This window comes from Meriones unguiculatus, chromosome 1 (assembly GCF_030254825.1).
Source record: "Meriones unguiculatus strain TT.TT164.6M chromosome 1, Bangor_MerUng_6.1, whole genome shotgun sequence".
NCBI lineage: Eukaryota > Metazoa > Chordata > Mammalia > Rodentia > Muridae > Meriones > Meriones unguiculatus.
In genome coordinates, this window is record NC_083349.1 from 55,714,394 (window position 1) to 55,727,186 (window position 12,793).

General features: G+C 47.3%; 2 protein-coding genes across 2 annotated transcripts; both read right to left on the reverse strand.

Moving 5' to 3' along the window:
- Positions 1 to 1,234: 1,234 nt before the first annotated feature.
- Positions 1,235 to 1,429, reverse strand: LOC110546302 (translation machinery-associated protein 7-like). The gene has a single exon (XM_060367992.1). It carries the CDS (start codon positions 1,427 to 1,429, stop codon positions 1,235 to 1,237), a length of 195 nt encoding a protein of 64 aa, XP_060223975.1.
- A 4,099-nt stretch (positions 1,430 to 5,528) lies between these two features.
- LOC110546301 (cytochrome c oxidase subunit 8A, mitochondrial-like) lies at positions 5,529 to 5,870 on the reverse strand (the record flags this gene model as incomplete). Its single annotated transcript, XM_021633046.1, has 1 exon — positions 5,529 to 5,870. A coding segment is annotated over one exon (342 nt), but the record flags the coding sequence as incomplete, so codon positions are not given.
- Between the last annotated feature and the right edge of the window lie 6,923 nt (positions 5,871 to 12,793).

The following is a 12,793-nucleotide window of genomic DNA, read 5'->3' on the forward strand; positions in this document are numbered from 1 at the left end:
CACTGAGCCGTCTTTCCAGACCCTGGTTCCTTGTTTCCTTTTTTAAACCACATTTAATTTTAATTGTTGAGACACAGTTTCACTGTGTAGCCTTCGCTGGCCTAGAACTTGTGGTGGTCTTTTGGCCCCAATCTTCTGAGTGCTGAGACTATACACATGTCCCTCAGCCTGGTTATAAGCTGTTGGTTTTGTTTTGTTTTTGTTTTTTTTTAATTTTTTTTTTCTTTTCTTCCCTCTCCTAGTCTGCCCCCATCTTCTTTTCTGAGAATGTGTTTCATTACATACCTGAAACTCTCCCATGTAGACCAGGCTGTCCTTGTGTTTTCAGAGATCTGCCTTTCTCTCCTGAATGCTGGAACTTAGTGCCCCACCATACCTGGCTTGTCTGTGCTGCTGAGCATGATCTGTCATCCAGTGAACCGGACTGACTACGTACGTTGTAAGGCCCCGAGTGTGAGTCTCCCGAGTGTTGAGCACTGGGTGACCGCAGGTGACCATCCCACCCCAGCCAGCCTTCACGTGTACATTTCTCTAATTAGACTGGAATAGGATTGATGAAAATTTTGCATTGAAATAACTTTTTTTTTCATTGCATGAAGTAATATGGACCCACTCCCCCCGAAAGTGTAAACACCCCATGTGGTTCCTAATTCTCTCTGAAGGGTCCTCTTGTTGATGACTGACTGGCCCAGAGAAAATTTGTCATTTGTCACAACACCTGGACCAATGGCTAGAGTGCTTTGGGTGACCAGTTTTCAAGGTTTTAGAACTTAATAAATGATACTAATCTAAAATGTGCTAACTGCGGAGGAATGTTGTCGGTCATCAATTTCTCCTGGGGCCGGAGGGGTTTACAACAAAGAATGTGGAGGGCCTCTGTACTTTCGGGGCCTGATCAACATTAGCCAGCAAGTGACTTAACTGGTGGCTGCACTGATGGAAAACCTGATAAAGCCAGGTTCCCAGCTGAGGGAACTCTGAAGAACAGGTTTCTCAGGTTCCAACTAATGAAATCACTGAGGCATTGTTCTTCATCAACAGCCCTGTAGTTTCTCTTTGTCCTGGTCCTGTGGACCATGTTTTTTATTATTATTATTACAAAAGTACAATGTACAATAGGCTCTAAGATAACACTTCATTCTAGCTGTGAGTGGCAAAGATGCTATGGTAGGGGATCCAGATGTTTGAATAGGAATGGAAGAGGGTCACCATCACCTCGTACGTGAGGAACAGCTTACTTTTTGCCACATTTCTTAATTCCACCTGTGGCCAGGGGCCCCTTCCCCGCGGCCTTGGCTTTTAGCTCTTTGAATGTCTTCTGCTCCTCTTTCTGTTTCTGCTTGAAAGCCTTATCCTCCTCGTCCATCTCCTTGGCATGCTTCTTGGGCTGTTTCAGGGGCTTCTTTTCTCCACCTTTGTGGCCGGACATGGCGCCAACAGCCCCTCCCTACGGACCTTTTCCTGAAGCCATTATCCAGTGTGTCCAGTGTGCTCTTCTACATGCTATCCTCCCGGACCCTGTGCTTTCCCCTTAGGATAACAGGATGACCTTCCCACGGCCTCCTGGCTGAGTTGACAAGATCTCAGCATTTTCCTATTAGTCTTTGGGGTGGGGAAGTGTGATGTCCCATTTGGGCTGCAGGTCCCAACAGGACGGACCAGGCCCAGTACCCTGTGCTCCCTGGAGCAAGCATGAGCTGTCAGGAACCCCCGGGAAGACTTAGATGAGCACCAGAAATGTTATCCTCACAATCCCTGGGGTGAAGTGGGGTTAAGTGAGTAATAACGAGAGGCGGAAATGTGATCCCACCACCACACACCTGCTTCTGCACTGCCAATGAAACTGCTCTGACTCATAGAGCAGAACATTTAAAAAAATCCTAGAATCTGAGTGGTCCACACCTTTAATCATGGTACCTGGGAGGCAGAGGTAGACAGACCTCTGTGAATTCGAGGCCAGCCTAGTCTACAGAGTGAGTTCCAGGACAGCCAGGGCTACACAGAGAAACCCTGTCTCAATAGGTAGGTAGATAGATAGATAGATAGATAGATAGATAGATAGATAGATAGATGGAAAACTATCATGTGAGGCTGTGAACTTCATTCTATATTTTACTCCTCTGCCAGGCAGATAACACTGAACTTCTCTGTCATTCCTCTTCTTCCTACCATTTCCCTGACCAGATGCTGTCTAACAAGATCCCGCTAAACACCACAGACCCAGGATTTTTACCAGCAAGCTGACCAGCTCTAGAGAAATCCTAAAGCTAGACACATTTAAACATTCACAAATCTGAGTTGTGTTGAGTTGTGTTGCCTATAGAAGCCAGGCCCCCACAATTTATAAAGCCTTTTCACAGCCACTAATGCCCTAGAATGTCAGATCCCTGTATGGCACAGTGGCTAATATATATATATATATATATATATTTATAATAATATATATATATATTTGCACAGAGGAAAAACAAGCTCTGAGCAGTTGTGTGTCTTGCTCACAATTAGTGAACAGGAGAAGGGGGAGTGTTCTGATTTGGGGACCGTGTTCTTTCCACTCTCCCACACATCTGTTTATTGAAGTGGAGGTAGCTTCAGCTCAGCGCACATTTATTTCTCTTTCTCTAAATGACGAGGGGCACAACTGGGGCCATAAGCCCCATCTGAAGTTCTGACCTCACAGAGCTTTCTGCTGCCAAATTTAGAAGTCATTGACCTATGCTGATTCTTTCAAAATCTAAGGAGGTTTCAGGCCAGGGGAGAAAAGACAGATTATTTGATAAAAGAATCTAGGACAGCCAGGAAGCTCTTGAGAGGAAGAGAAACTCAGGTCCAAAATCATACTTTGTTCATAAAAATAGATTCAGAGGGTTGATGATTTAAATATGAAAATAAAATTATAAAAATACATGAGAGAATATAGGATTCCAGACCCTGTTTATAATCTCTGAATGGAAAAGAGCTACGTGTGATGGAAAGCCTCGACACCATAAAATATCTACAAAGTAACACTGCTAACCATGTTAAGCATCCAAGGAGGGCTAGGGAGATGGCTCAGTGGACCAAAGTGCTTATCGTGCAAGCAAGAAGACCTGAATTCAGATCCCCAGAAATTCACAAAAAAGTCAGAGGTGGGGATATGTGCACCTGTAACCCCAGCACTGGTTGGGGGAGGGAGGTATAGACAGGAGGATGTCAGGGGCTTGCTGGACAGACAGCCCAGCTGAAGGAACCATCTCCAGGCTCAACGAGACCCGTCTCAAACAAACAAACAAACAAACAAACAACAACAAAAACAAAAAAAACATGGAAAGTGCACACACACAGAGAGACACAGAAAGTGTGTGCTCACTCATATGCACACACATGCATAACACACACATACACATTCACACTTTTTTTTAAGGCAAAGGACACATTAGAGCAAATGTTAGCAACCAAAACACAGGGAGAAAACTAATTTTTGTTTTTGTCACGTCCGAAGGAAACTCTAATTCCCTCAAACTCCAAACTGCAGTTCAAATAGGGAGGATTCCTGGCACTTAGATAAAAGCCAGCATTCCTCAGGACTCTACCAAAAGGAGTCATTCCCTTAGCACTAGCAGAAGGGACAGATGGCTACCTGCCTACACATCACACAAGCCTTCAGTTAGTGATCATGAGTACAAGTAACATCATTAAGATTTTAAGTGAAAAAATTTAAAGAGCAGTTTCGGGGTTTGTAGCAGAACTAAGAGGGAGAGAAGGAGGCACTATGCATAAGCATCAGCCCTTCCTATTACCAACAGCCCCCCTCAAAGCTGTGTAACCGCTGGGTTGGTGAACCCCCAGAGACCTGTCAAAGGCCACTGTTTAGGTTAGGGTCCACTCAGTGTTGCACACGTGTTGTTTCACGGATGAGAACAAATGTTTAATGGCCATTTTGCCGATCTCGCCACTCGACACCTTTAATTTTCAAAATCAGGTAGAAGGGACGTGCTTACTATGCGTGTTGTGTGGACAAGGAGTTGCAGCTGGAAGGGAGTTAAAATGTCTTACCTGGGGCTGCCCGGCTGCCAAACGGCAGGGCCAGGCTGAAGGCTAGGACAGGCTTCTTTTTCTACAGTGTGGCTGCTTCCAGGCCTTATCTGGCATCTGGACTCCCCAGTGCTCGGGAGGACATGGCACCTGTGTTGTGACCTTCAGAGCTACAGTCCTGCTATTCACACAGTAAGGGCTCTGGGGACAGCTCAGCTGGTGATCTTGGAAGCAGGGAGACTGAGTTGGAGTTCCATAACCCATACATAATGTGCTTCTAATTTAGGTGTTGGGCTATGGCACAGAGGAAGGCAGGTTCCTGTGGCTCGTGCCAGCCGACCTGCCTACTTGGCTTGGCAAACTCCGTACAAGGGAGAGCTGAAATCTGAAGTTTGTCCTACGGCCTCCACACGGAAGCACACCCACACACGGCCTTCACAGCCTCCCCACACACTCACACATAAAACATGCTGGCCCAACAGATTGTGGGTGGAAACAACTAAAATTCATCGTATGAAACCATCAAATTATTTCTTCTAAATAATTTAGAATGAATGGTACAAGCGTGGTGTCAGCCTTTGCAAGTAAAATGGATGCTTCCTGCACACAGGGGAACACAAACAGAATGTGAAGTAGGGAACATTAAAAAAAAGTAGGATGCCGGACCTTCCTAAAGTCGGTTCATCCCTGTTAAAATTATCAGATTTTTTCCTTCAGGTGGACAAGCCTAAAGCCTTCTAAGGTAGAAATGCTGACCCCAAGTGGTGACAAGGAGAACCCCCCTGCCAGAGCAACAGAGGGAAAGTCCGGCCAGATCAGGAAGCTGCCATGCTATAGACTGTATGCTATTGCTCTACTTGGCAGGTAAAAGGCATGCTCTCGCCACTGCCGATGGTTCGTTTTCTGAATTTGCTTCCTGGAAGCTGGCATTCGTGCTCTGCCCAACAAGCTAAGACCTGGTTGGTACTGTTAATGAAGTCCTTGCTTGCACTGCCTTTGTGTGTGCCTGTGTGCCCATGTGTATGTGTACGTGTGTGTGTGTGTGTTTATGTGCATAGAGGCATGTGGATGGATGCACCTGAGTATTTGCAAGCTTGTGTGTCAGAGAAAGCAAAATCACTAACTTCAGCTGATGTGCACAGAGAAAATGTGAGCTTCTCTTTTGTCTATAGAGGGTGCTGCTTTTCTTTTTTTTTTTCCCCCTGTGGAAACAGCTAACCTTGTCTTTTCAGCCCAATAGAATGATTGCAACCAATCCATTGAGTGACTTCCCTTTTTCTGCTTGAGTGACTCCAGGAGATGTGATATCCTTCAGATTTCTATCCCAGTGTGGTGCTTAGATATGAGCAGTTATCTGTCCTTGTCACATCGTTTTATACATGGCTGGCACCAACTCCTCCACCTCCTCCTCCTCCTTCTTTTTCAAGGTTTAAATAGACGTTATTGTTACAGGGGGACCCCACCAAGCAGAACAGACATGTGGCCCCAGTTGTCACCATGGAGACTTCTAGAGGTCATGATTGCAGAAGAGGTGACTGGATTGAATACCACGATCCCAGGGAAGGCCAGCCGGGAATGCAGGACACATGATCAAGGTGGCCTGGCAAGAGTGGTCTAGTCACAGGATGAGGGGAGGACAGCTCCCTCCGTTCCCGCTTCCTGCAGCTCTCCAGGCGTGACAGGACCCAGCTCGAAGGCAGAAGGCAGAACACCAAGTAGGAAGTGAGCCCAATGGTGACTCTGAGCTGCTCCCGTTGTGGCTTCAAGTGGACCAGAGCTTGTGGCACCATGAGTCGCCGCCTGGCGGAGCCTGTTAGGCCCTCATAGACAAGGACCGTCAGGAGCCCAAAGTCAGGAAGTCAAGATCTGATACAGTCTTCTGATGTCCTCCCACCGGCCGATTCCTGAGATCTTGGTCATGAGAATTTAAGTCACCCAGAGTATTGACAAAAATGACCCAGCAGTTAGGAATAGTTCCTTCACTAGCAAGCTCAAGTGTCAAGAGAAGGTAGGGAAGGGACCTCAGTCCATCTTTTTGGATTTCTCTTAAGGAGATCAAAGCAGAGTTTTCCAGCTCAGCTATACCCAACAAAGATTCTGCACAACCATTTTCTCAACCTTGAAGCAGGATGGGATAGCCATGAGTTTGTGAAACACACCACACACACACACACACACACACACACACACACACACACACACACTCCAACTCCAGCCTTATAGTTTAATTCCTAAGGTGTGCATCTGGGCATGGCCACTATAAGAAGCTTCGGTAACTTATTATGCAGCCAGGCTCATGAGCCAAATGTCTGACTGAGAAACACACATTCAATGTGACAGTATGAATTTAACAAGCAAACAATGTATGTGCATGCGCGTTTGTTTTCTACATTGCTGTAGACTGAGTATGATGCACTGGGAGGTAAGGACTTTCAAGAATTAGTCAGTTCATCAGGGTGGGGCCCTTAGGAGTGAGATTAGCGCCCTTACAAGAAGAGACAGAGTGGGGCTAGTGGAGATGGATCACGCCAGGGGAGCTGCATTCTATCCCTGAAAGCCATGTGAAGGTGGAATGAGAGAACTGACTCCACTAAGATGTTCTATGTCCTTCACATGTGCTGTTACATGCACTCACACACAATGAAGAGAAGAAGTGATATGAGGGATCTTGAGGAAGGATGTAGGCCAGTGGTTCCCAACCTTCCTAACAGTGCGACCCTTTAATGCATTTCCTCATGTTGTGGGGACCCCTCAGCCACAAAATTAGTCCGTTGTTACTTCATAACCGCAATATTGCTACTGTTACAAATCATAATCTAAATAGTTGATATTTCTGATGGTCCTCGGTGACCCCTGTGAAAGGGCCATTCTACCCCAGAGGAGTCACGACCCATAGGTTAAGAACTGTTGGTCTGGTGGGAAGGGGGCCACCTGAAAACACAGAGCTGACCCCTCACCAAGGGTAGTCTCCTGGCACATTGAGCATTGTTGGGAAGGAGACTTTCAAGCCTCAGGCCTCATGAGAGATACACTGTTGTTTGTGCCACCAGCTGTAGTGTTTCTGTTAGAGCTGCCTGAATTACGATGAGGACCCGGGGCCTATAGCAGATGACATTCACCTAGTTGTCCAGTCAGAGCTGTGAGGCTTCTCTTCTGCCTTCCCTAGCTTCCCAAGCTATATGAGGTAAACCTCTTCCCTCAGCAAAAGCTCTTGTTCTGGATCTTCTGTCTTTAAACTATTATACTTATAACAATTTGCTATTATCGTTTGTGTGTCCGTGGTGTATTGTGAGTCCATGGGCCCGTGTGTGCAAATACGGAGGAGGGAGGGGGGCCTCTAGTGCTCTATCACACTCTGTCTCCTTGAGACAGGCTCTCTCACTCAACCTAACCTAGAGTGGCTGGACAACAGGCTACAGCAGTTATGCTGTCTGCACCCCACCCCTCATCCCTGCCTGCCACAGTGCTGGGGTTACAGGTATGAGTAACTACACCCAGATCTTTACAGAGGCACTGGGGATCCGAACTCAGGTCCTCATGCATGTATGGCAAGTGCTCCTTCCCACTAACCCATCTCCACAGTTCCTCTTGTACCTTTTCCAGCAGAGCCTCGGCTGACCGACAGTGTGAACATTTACTCCTTCGTGTATTTGTAAGGAGCCGACCTCCAGTGCACCACACTGCGTGTAGTTTGTGTGTGTGTGTGTGTGTGTAGGAAGTTGAACTATTGTCTCTACAACTTTCTGACACTGCATTTTACTTTTACTCAAATTTTAGAAAGGCGAGGATTATTCATGGGTCTGCATTCTGAAAATGACTGTCCCATTGAAAACGGTTTCCCGTGCCACCCCCTCCCATGAATTTCTCTTTTTGAGAAACTCTTAAACATTTAAAATAAAGCCTTAAGGTTGCTGAGTTAAGGACTGAGCTGGCATCACATGCGTGGATTGTGTCTGTGGGGCGGTTGAACCCCCTTTTCCTCCCAGGTGCTGATAAAAGACTTGTATTTCCTGGGGAGGAATGAGAGCGGGGAGGGGGGGCAGGAGGAAGGGGCTGGCGTGGTGGCTGCAACACCAGAAAAGAACAGCCTTAGAGAAATGGTTTGGCACAACGGCTTGTGGGCCTGAGCCCTCTGCCCTTCCGCACCTGTGTCAGGAGCTGACAAAGTTGCTATCCGTCTCCAGGCACAGAAACAGAAACGGCACCCTTAGTGTGTGATTAGGAACTCCTGTGTGTGTAGGGTGCAGGGCCCTGGCCCTCCAGGACACATGAAGGCTACACTGTAAGCAGAGAGGCAAACGGCACTGGTCTGTTTATAGGGCGGCAGGTAGGGGCAGGAGACAATCCAAATGCGTTTTAAAGGTGCGTCCTTTGAGGGAGTCTTCGGGACTTGAGGGGTGTGTGTGGGATCAATGCTTGTCCCTCCCCATATCCAAAGGGCGGAGGGCTGCTCAGGATGCAGCCTGCTCACTTTGTGTTCCTCTGGACTTTAATAAATATGGTGGAATGAAAGCTAGACACCAGTAGTACTGCCATGTGGTCACCGATTCCCTTGAGATAAAGGCTAAAATACAGAATATTCTTGTATTTAGGCACTCAGAAGATATGCATTGCTGTGTATGGGTTCTCAATGGCAAGAAGCATCCTGCCTGAGATTTTTGTCCTTTGAGAAGCTCTACAGCTTTTCCCAGTGGGGTAGTTCTACAGCTCCAGAAGACACCTGCTATGAAGACCCGAAAACAGCTGTGCAGGCAACAGAGGAAGCTGGCACTCGCTCGGTAAGAAACCAAACCAAAACAAGCCCTTGCCTGCAGTTGGATGGCAGAGTTCCCAGATGGGGCTGCTTGAAATGAAGAGGTGATACGAGGTGTTTGATATAAAAGAAAATAAAACTGCCGGAAACAGACGTCTCCTCTCTCAAACTGACACCCTGAACATGTGCAAAAAGCATTGGGGCTCAGGGTAAAAATAGCGTATGTTGTTGATGAGGGGAGATGCCCTTGTCTATCCAGAGAAAGGCTGCAGCCTGGCAGCCTCCTTCCTGCCTCAGTGGAGAGGTGAAAAGACCATCTTGTAGGTGACCAGTGAGACAGACAGGCTGGACACACAGATGTGGAATCAATATTAAATCCAGAAGAGAAGCAACTGCAGGGGAATGACAAAGTGACTGCCCTTTGGTGGGATGTGCCCTTTGTTTCCTCATACCTGTCGCTCCAGACGCAGGCAGGAGAATCCATACCAGTGAGAACCTTGGAGTGGCAGGGAGGGAAGGCATCCACATGGGTCAGGCAGGCAGAGGAGGTTTTGTCTTATGAGGCTATGAAGGTCAGCACTCTGTCATTTTACAAGTTGGAAGTTGAGGATCCCACTGATGACAGACAGACAGACTTGGTTTGTTGAGTCTGGAGCATGTTCAACTTGGTCCTATCCTGTCTGCTGTTTTGCACATACTGCACAATCTACTGGACCCAATCAGGAGTGTCAGTGACCCTGGACACAGACAAGCCTGAGCCACCTGACACTTTCCAGATGTCTGTCTGTCTGTCTGTCTGTCTGCATAGAGCTTGTCTGTTCCCCTGACTTAACTCACTACAGAATCACCATCATCATCATCAACAGAGTCTCACTATTTAACCCACGTTGGCCTCAAACTCATGACCCTGATGCCTCAGTTCCCTGATTTCTGGGATCACAAGTGTGCACCACCACACGCTACGCTGAAGAATGCTTTGTTCGGCTTGGAACGTCCTCCTGGAACCCTGGAGTCCTTGCAGATCTCTTCACACTCCCTAAGAGGCAGAGTCTGCCCCGAGTGGCTGGAAACACCAGTTTTGGAAGGATCCACTCTACAGAAAGCACCACAGGCACTGGCAGGAAAGCTGGTGAAGTGTGTAGGGACACAGGAAAGTGAAGGGGGAAAAAGAGAGGACACAGCCTTTCAGCCAACACCACTGTCCCGGTCAACTGTTGCCGGCCGATGCTCTTATATTGGTTTAGTCTTCATAAACACTTGCCAGGCAGAAACCACTAGAACCTTCACTGTGCAGATAAGAGAACTGAGGCACAGAAAAGCCTGGCAACGCACTATGGTGTATGGGTCATAATGCTGAGCACTGTATTTGGGTGGCCTAGCTCTTTAATGCCTCTTGATCGTTCTTTTGAAATGACACTTAGTTGGACTTTTGCTGGGTAAAGAAGGGCAGCTGTGGCAGAAAGTTGACAGCTGCCCAGCATGAAAGCTTAGGTGGAGGCATCAGCATATGCTCGGAACCTAAGCTATTCTGTGAACATTTGGTGGTTCCCTCCCTTGCCAGCTACCGTGCTGAGCATTGAGGATTCCTCTGTGAACACATGAGACTTACAACCCAGTGGGAAGTGCACACAGAATTAGATTGTGGCAACATGATGTTAGAAACAGCTCTGGGCTCCCAAGAAAATGTCTACGTAATCCAAAGTTTTTGGGCAAGGCAAAAAGTTTTGCTTCTGCGGAAGGGTAAAAAGCCCCTCTAAATTCAGCAAGCAAACACCCTGGGGATGGAGGGGTTCTGCTTCTTATTGCAGAGGGGTGCTGAATTTCATTTTGAGTAACTAGACCTTCGCCTCACGTCCTTACACAGCTGGCTAACTCAGCCCATAGGTAAAGCGTCATCTTTGAAATGTCACTGCATGCACAAACTTATACCTTGAAAAAAATGCTAGCAGAGGAATTTTTACCAGATGATATCTTTACTAATTTCTTTCAAGATGAATCACTCTTTGTCTCATTTAACCCTTTGATAGACAAGCCCATCCATCTCATTTACATTTTGCCTATGCAGGACAGCGTGTTGATGCTGGGAGCAGGAAAGACCCCAGGAAAGCCTTCCATCGCTTTGTCCATGAGGCTCCCTCTAGATCATGTCTAGACATATTGCTTGGTGTGGAAGTACTTCAGGGACACCAGACCTCCTTGTTTGTATCAGCCAGCGACTCAAAACTCTAGCCTGAGAGTGGCCTGAGTGCAGGAGCGGGTTCTTCCTCTGGGGTGGGAGGAGGGTGGCTCTGGGGCCTCCCTATTCTCTTCCCCAGCTTGGTGCACATTCACTACCTTGACATCAGCCAGGGCAGGACCCTGACGTGTCGGGAACATGTGTCCTCCCACACCCCACACGCTCCCCTGCACTTTCTGGCCCTGCTGTAGAGAAGTGGAATCTTGGGACTACTCTGAAAAATGGGTGAAGGCAGCAGCAATGTGGACTGCTTGGCATTTGGGCAGTCCCAACTGTGATCTCTTTCTTGATGCAGCAGAGGCTGAGACAGTCCAGATGGTGCAGGTACAAACGTGTCAAGCCTCCATTTAGCCCAAGCCTAGAGCATAGGAGAGCCCTCCACCAAGTAGCATGAAGGAAAACACAGACTTTGGCTTGTTTAGCCAACACAAAGGACTTGGAAATTATTGTCCAATTAACTGGACCAAGGAGCCACTTAACACCTGATGCAATTAGCACCAGAAAATTACCTTATGGAAGGAAGAAATTAACTCCTGCCGTTATCAGAAATGCCAATGGGAAAAGCAAAACAATCAACTTTTGTGTAGTGTTTCATAGGTTTGTGTGTGTGTGTGTGTATGTGTGTGTGTGTATGCATGCATGTGTGTAGAGGTTAGAAGACAACCTAGGATGTCATCTACCTTATTTTTGAGACAGTGTCTCTTGCTGTGACCTCTCCGATTAGGTGAGGCTGGCTGGCCAAGGAGCCCTAGGGATCTGCTTGTCTCCACCTCATAAGCATTGGGTTACAAGCCTGTGCCATCACATCCAGCTGTGGAAGAATGGATGAGAAGGGCCCAGATCTATTACTGGGGAAGGCGTGTCAGAAGGAGGCTGCTTTGTGTGTTTCAGTATGTACGCGTGCACACGTGTGTGTGGTACTTCTGTGGAGACCAAATAACAACTTGTGAGAGTCATTTCACTTTCCATCATGCTGTCTGCTGAGACAGAACTCAGCTTTTCAGGATGTGAATCAAGTGCTTCTACTCACTGAGCCATCTCAGTGGCCTCCAGAGTATACAGGTTTTGAAGTCAGACAATTCTGACTCCACGTTCTGACTCAGCCATGTCTTAGTTGTGGCCACTCTTTGGTTCTGTGGCTTTGAGCAAGTTGTTTAGCAGGTCAGGCTCTTCTCTGCTGCTTCTCGCTGCCCACATGGTACTTTGCGGCCACTAGACCCCGATGTATTATGTGGGTGTCTAGCTGACAGTGTGGGCTTGCAAGGGTTAAGTGAGCAAAGGTTTTTAGACCTTGCCTAGGACCTATAGTAGGTATTCAAGAAGTGAGACCTATGAAGTATATTGGCTGAAGGCGCAAATTTCATTTTGCACAGAGAGTTATGAAAATGCCCCTAACTTCACGACAGTGACTCTTATCCAAATGTCATCTCATCACAGAGATCTGTGGTTGGTTATATAATGGCCCACTCTCTGGAAAACCTTCAACACCGAAAAAAACCCAAACCCAACGCAACCCAAACCAACAAAAGCCAGGCTGAGATCAGAAGAACTGAAACCAGAAGAACTACATTTAAGAGCTTGCTTGCCCCCTTATTCTGTGATCTGCAGCGACGGAGCACCGACCTTCCTTCCTTATAAAACGTGCTCACACATGGGAATCTGTGATCCTGAGCCCACCACAAGTAATTAAAGCAACAGAGTATGACAGAGACCTGAAAACCAGAGTGACAGGCTTTAAACAAAATGACCAGCAGAGTGAGAAACGCAGATGCCATTCATATAAAACCAAA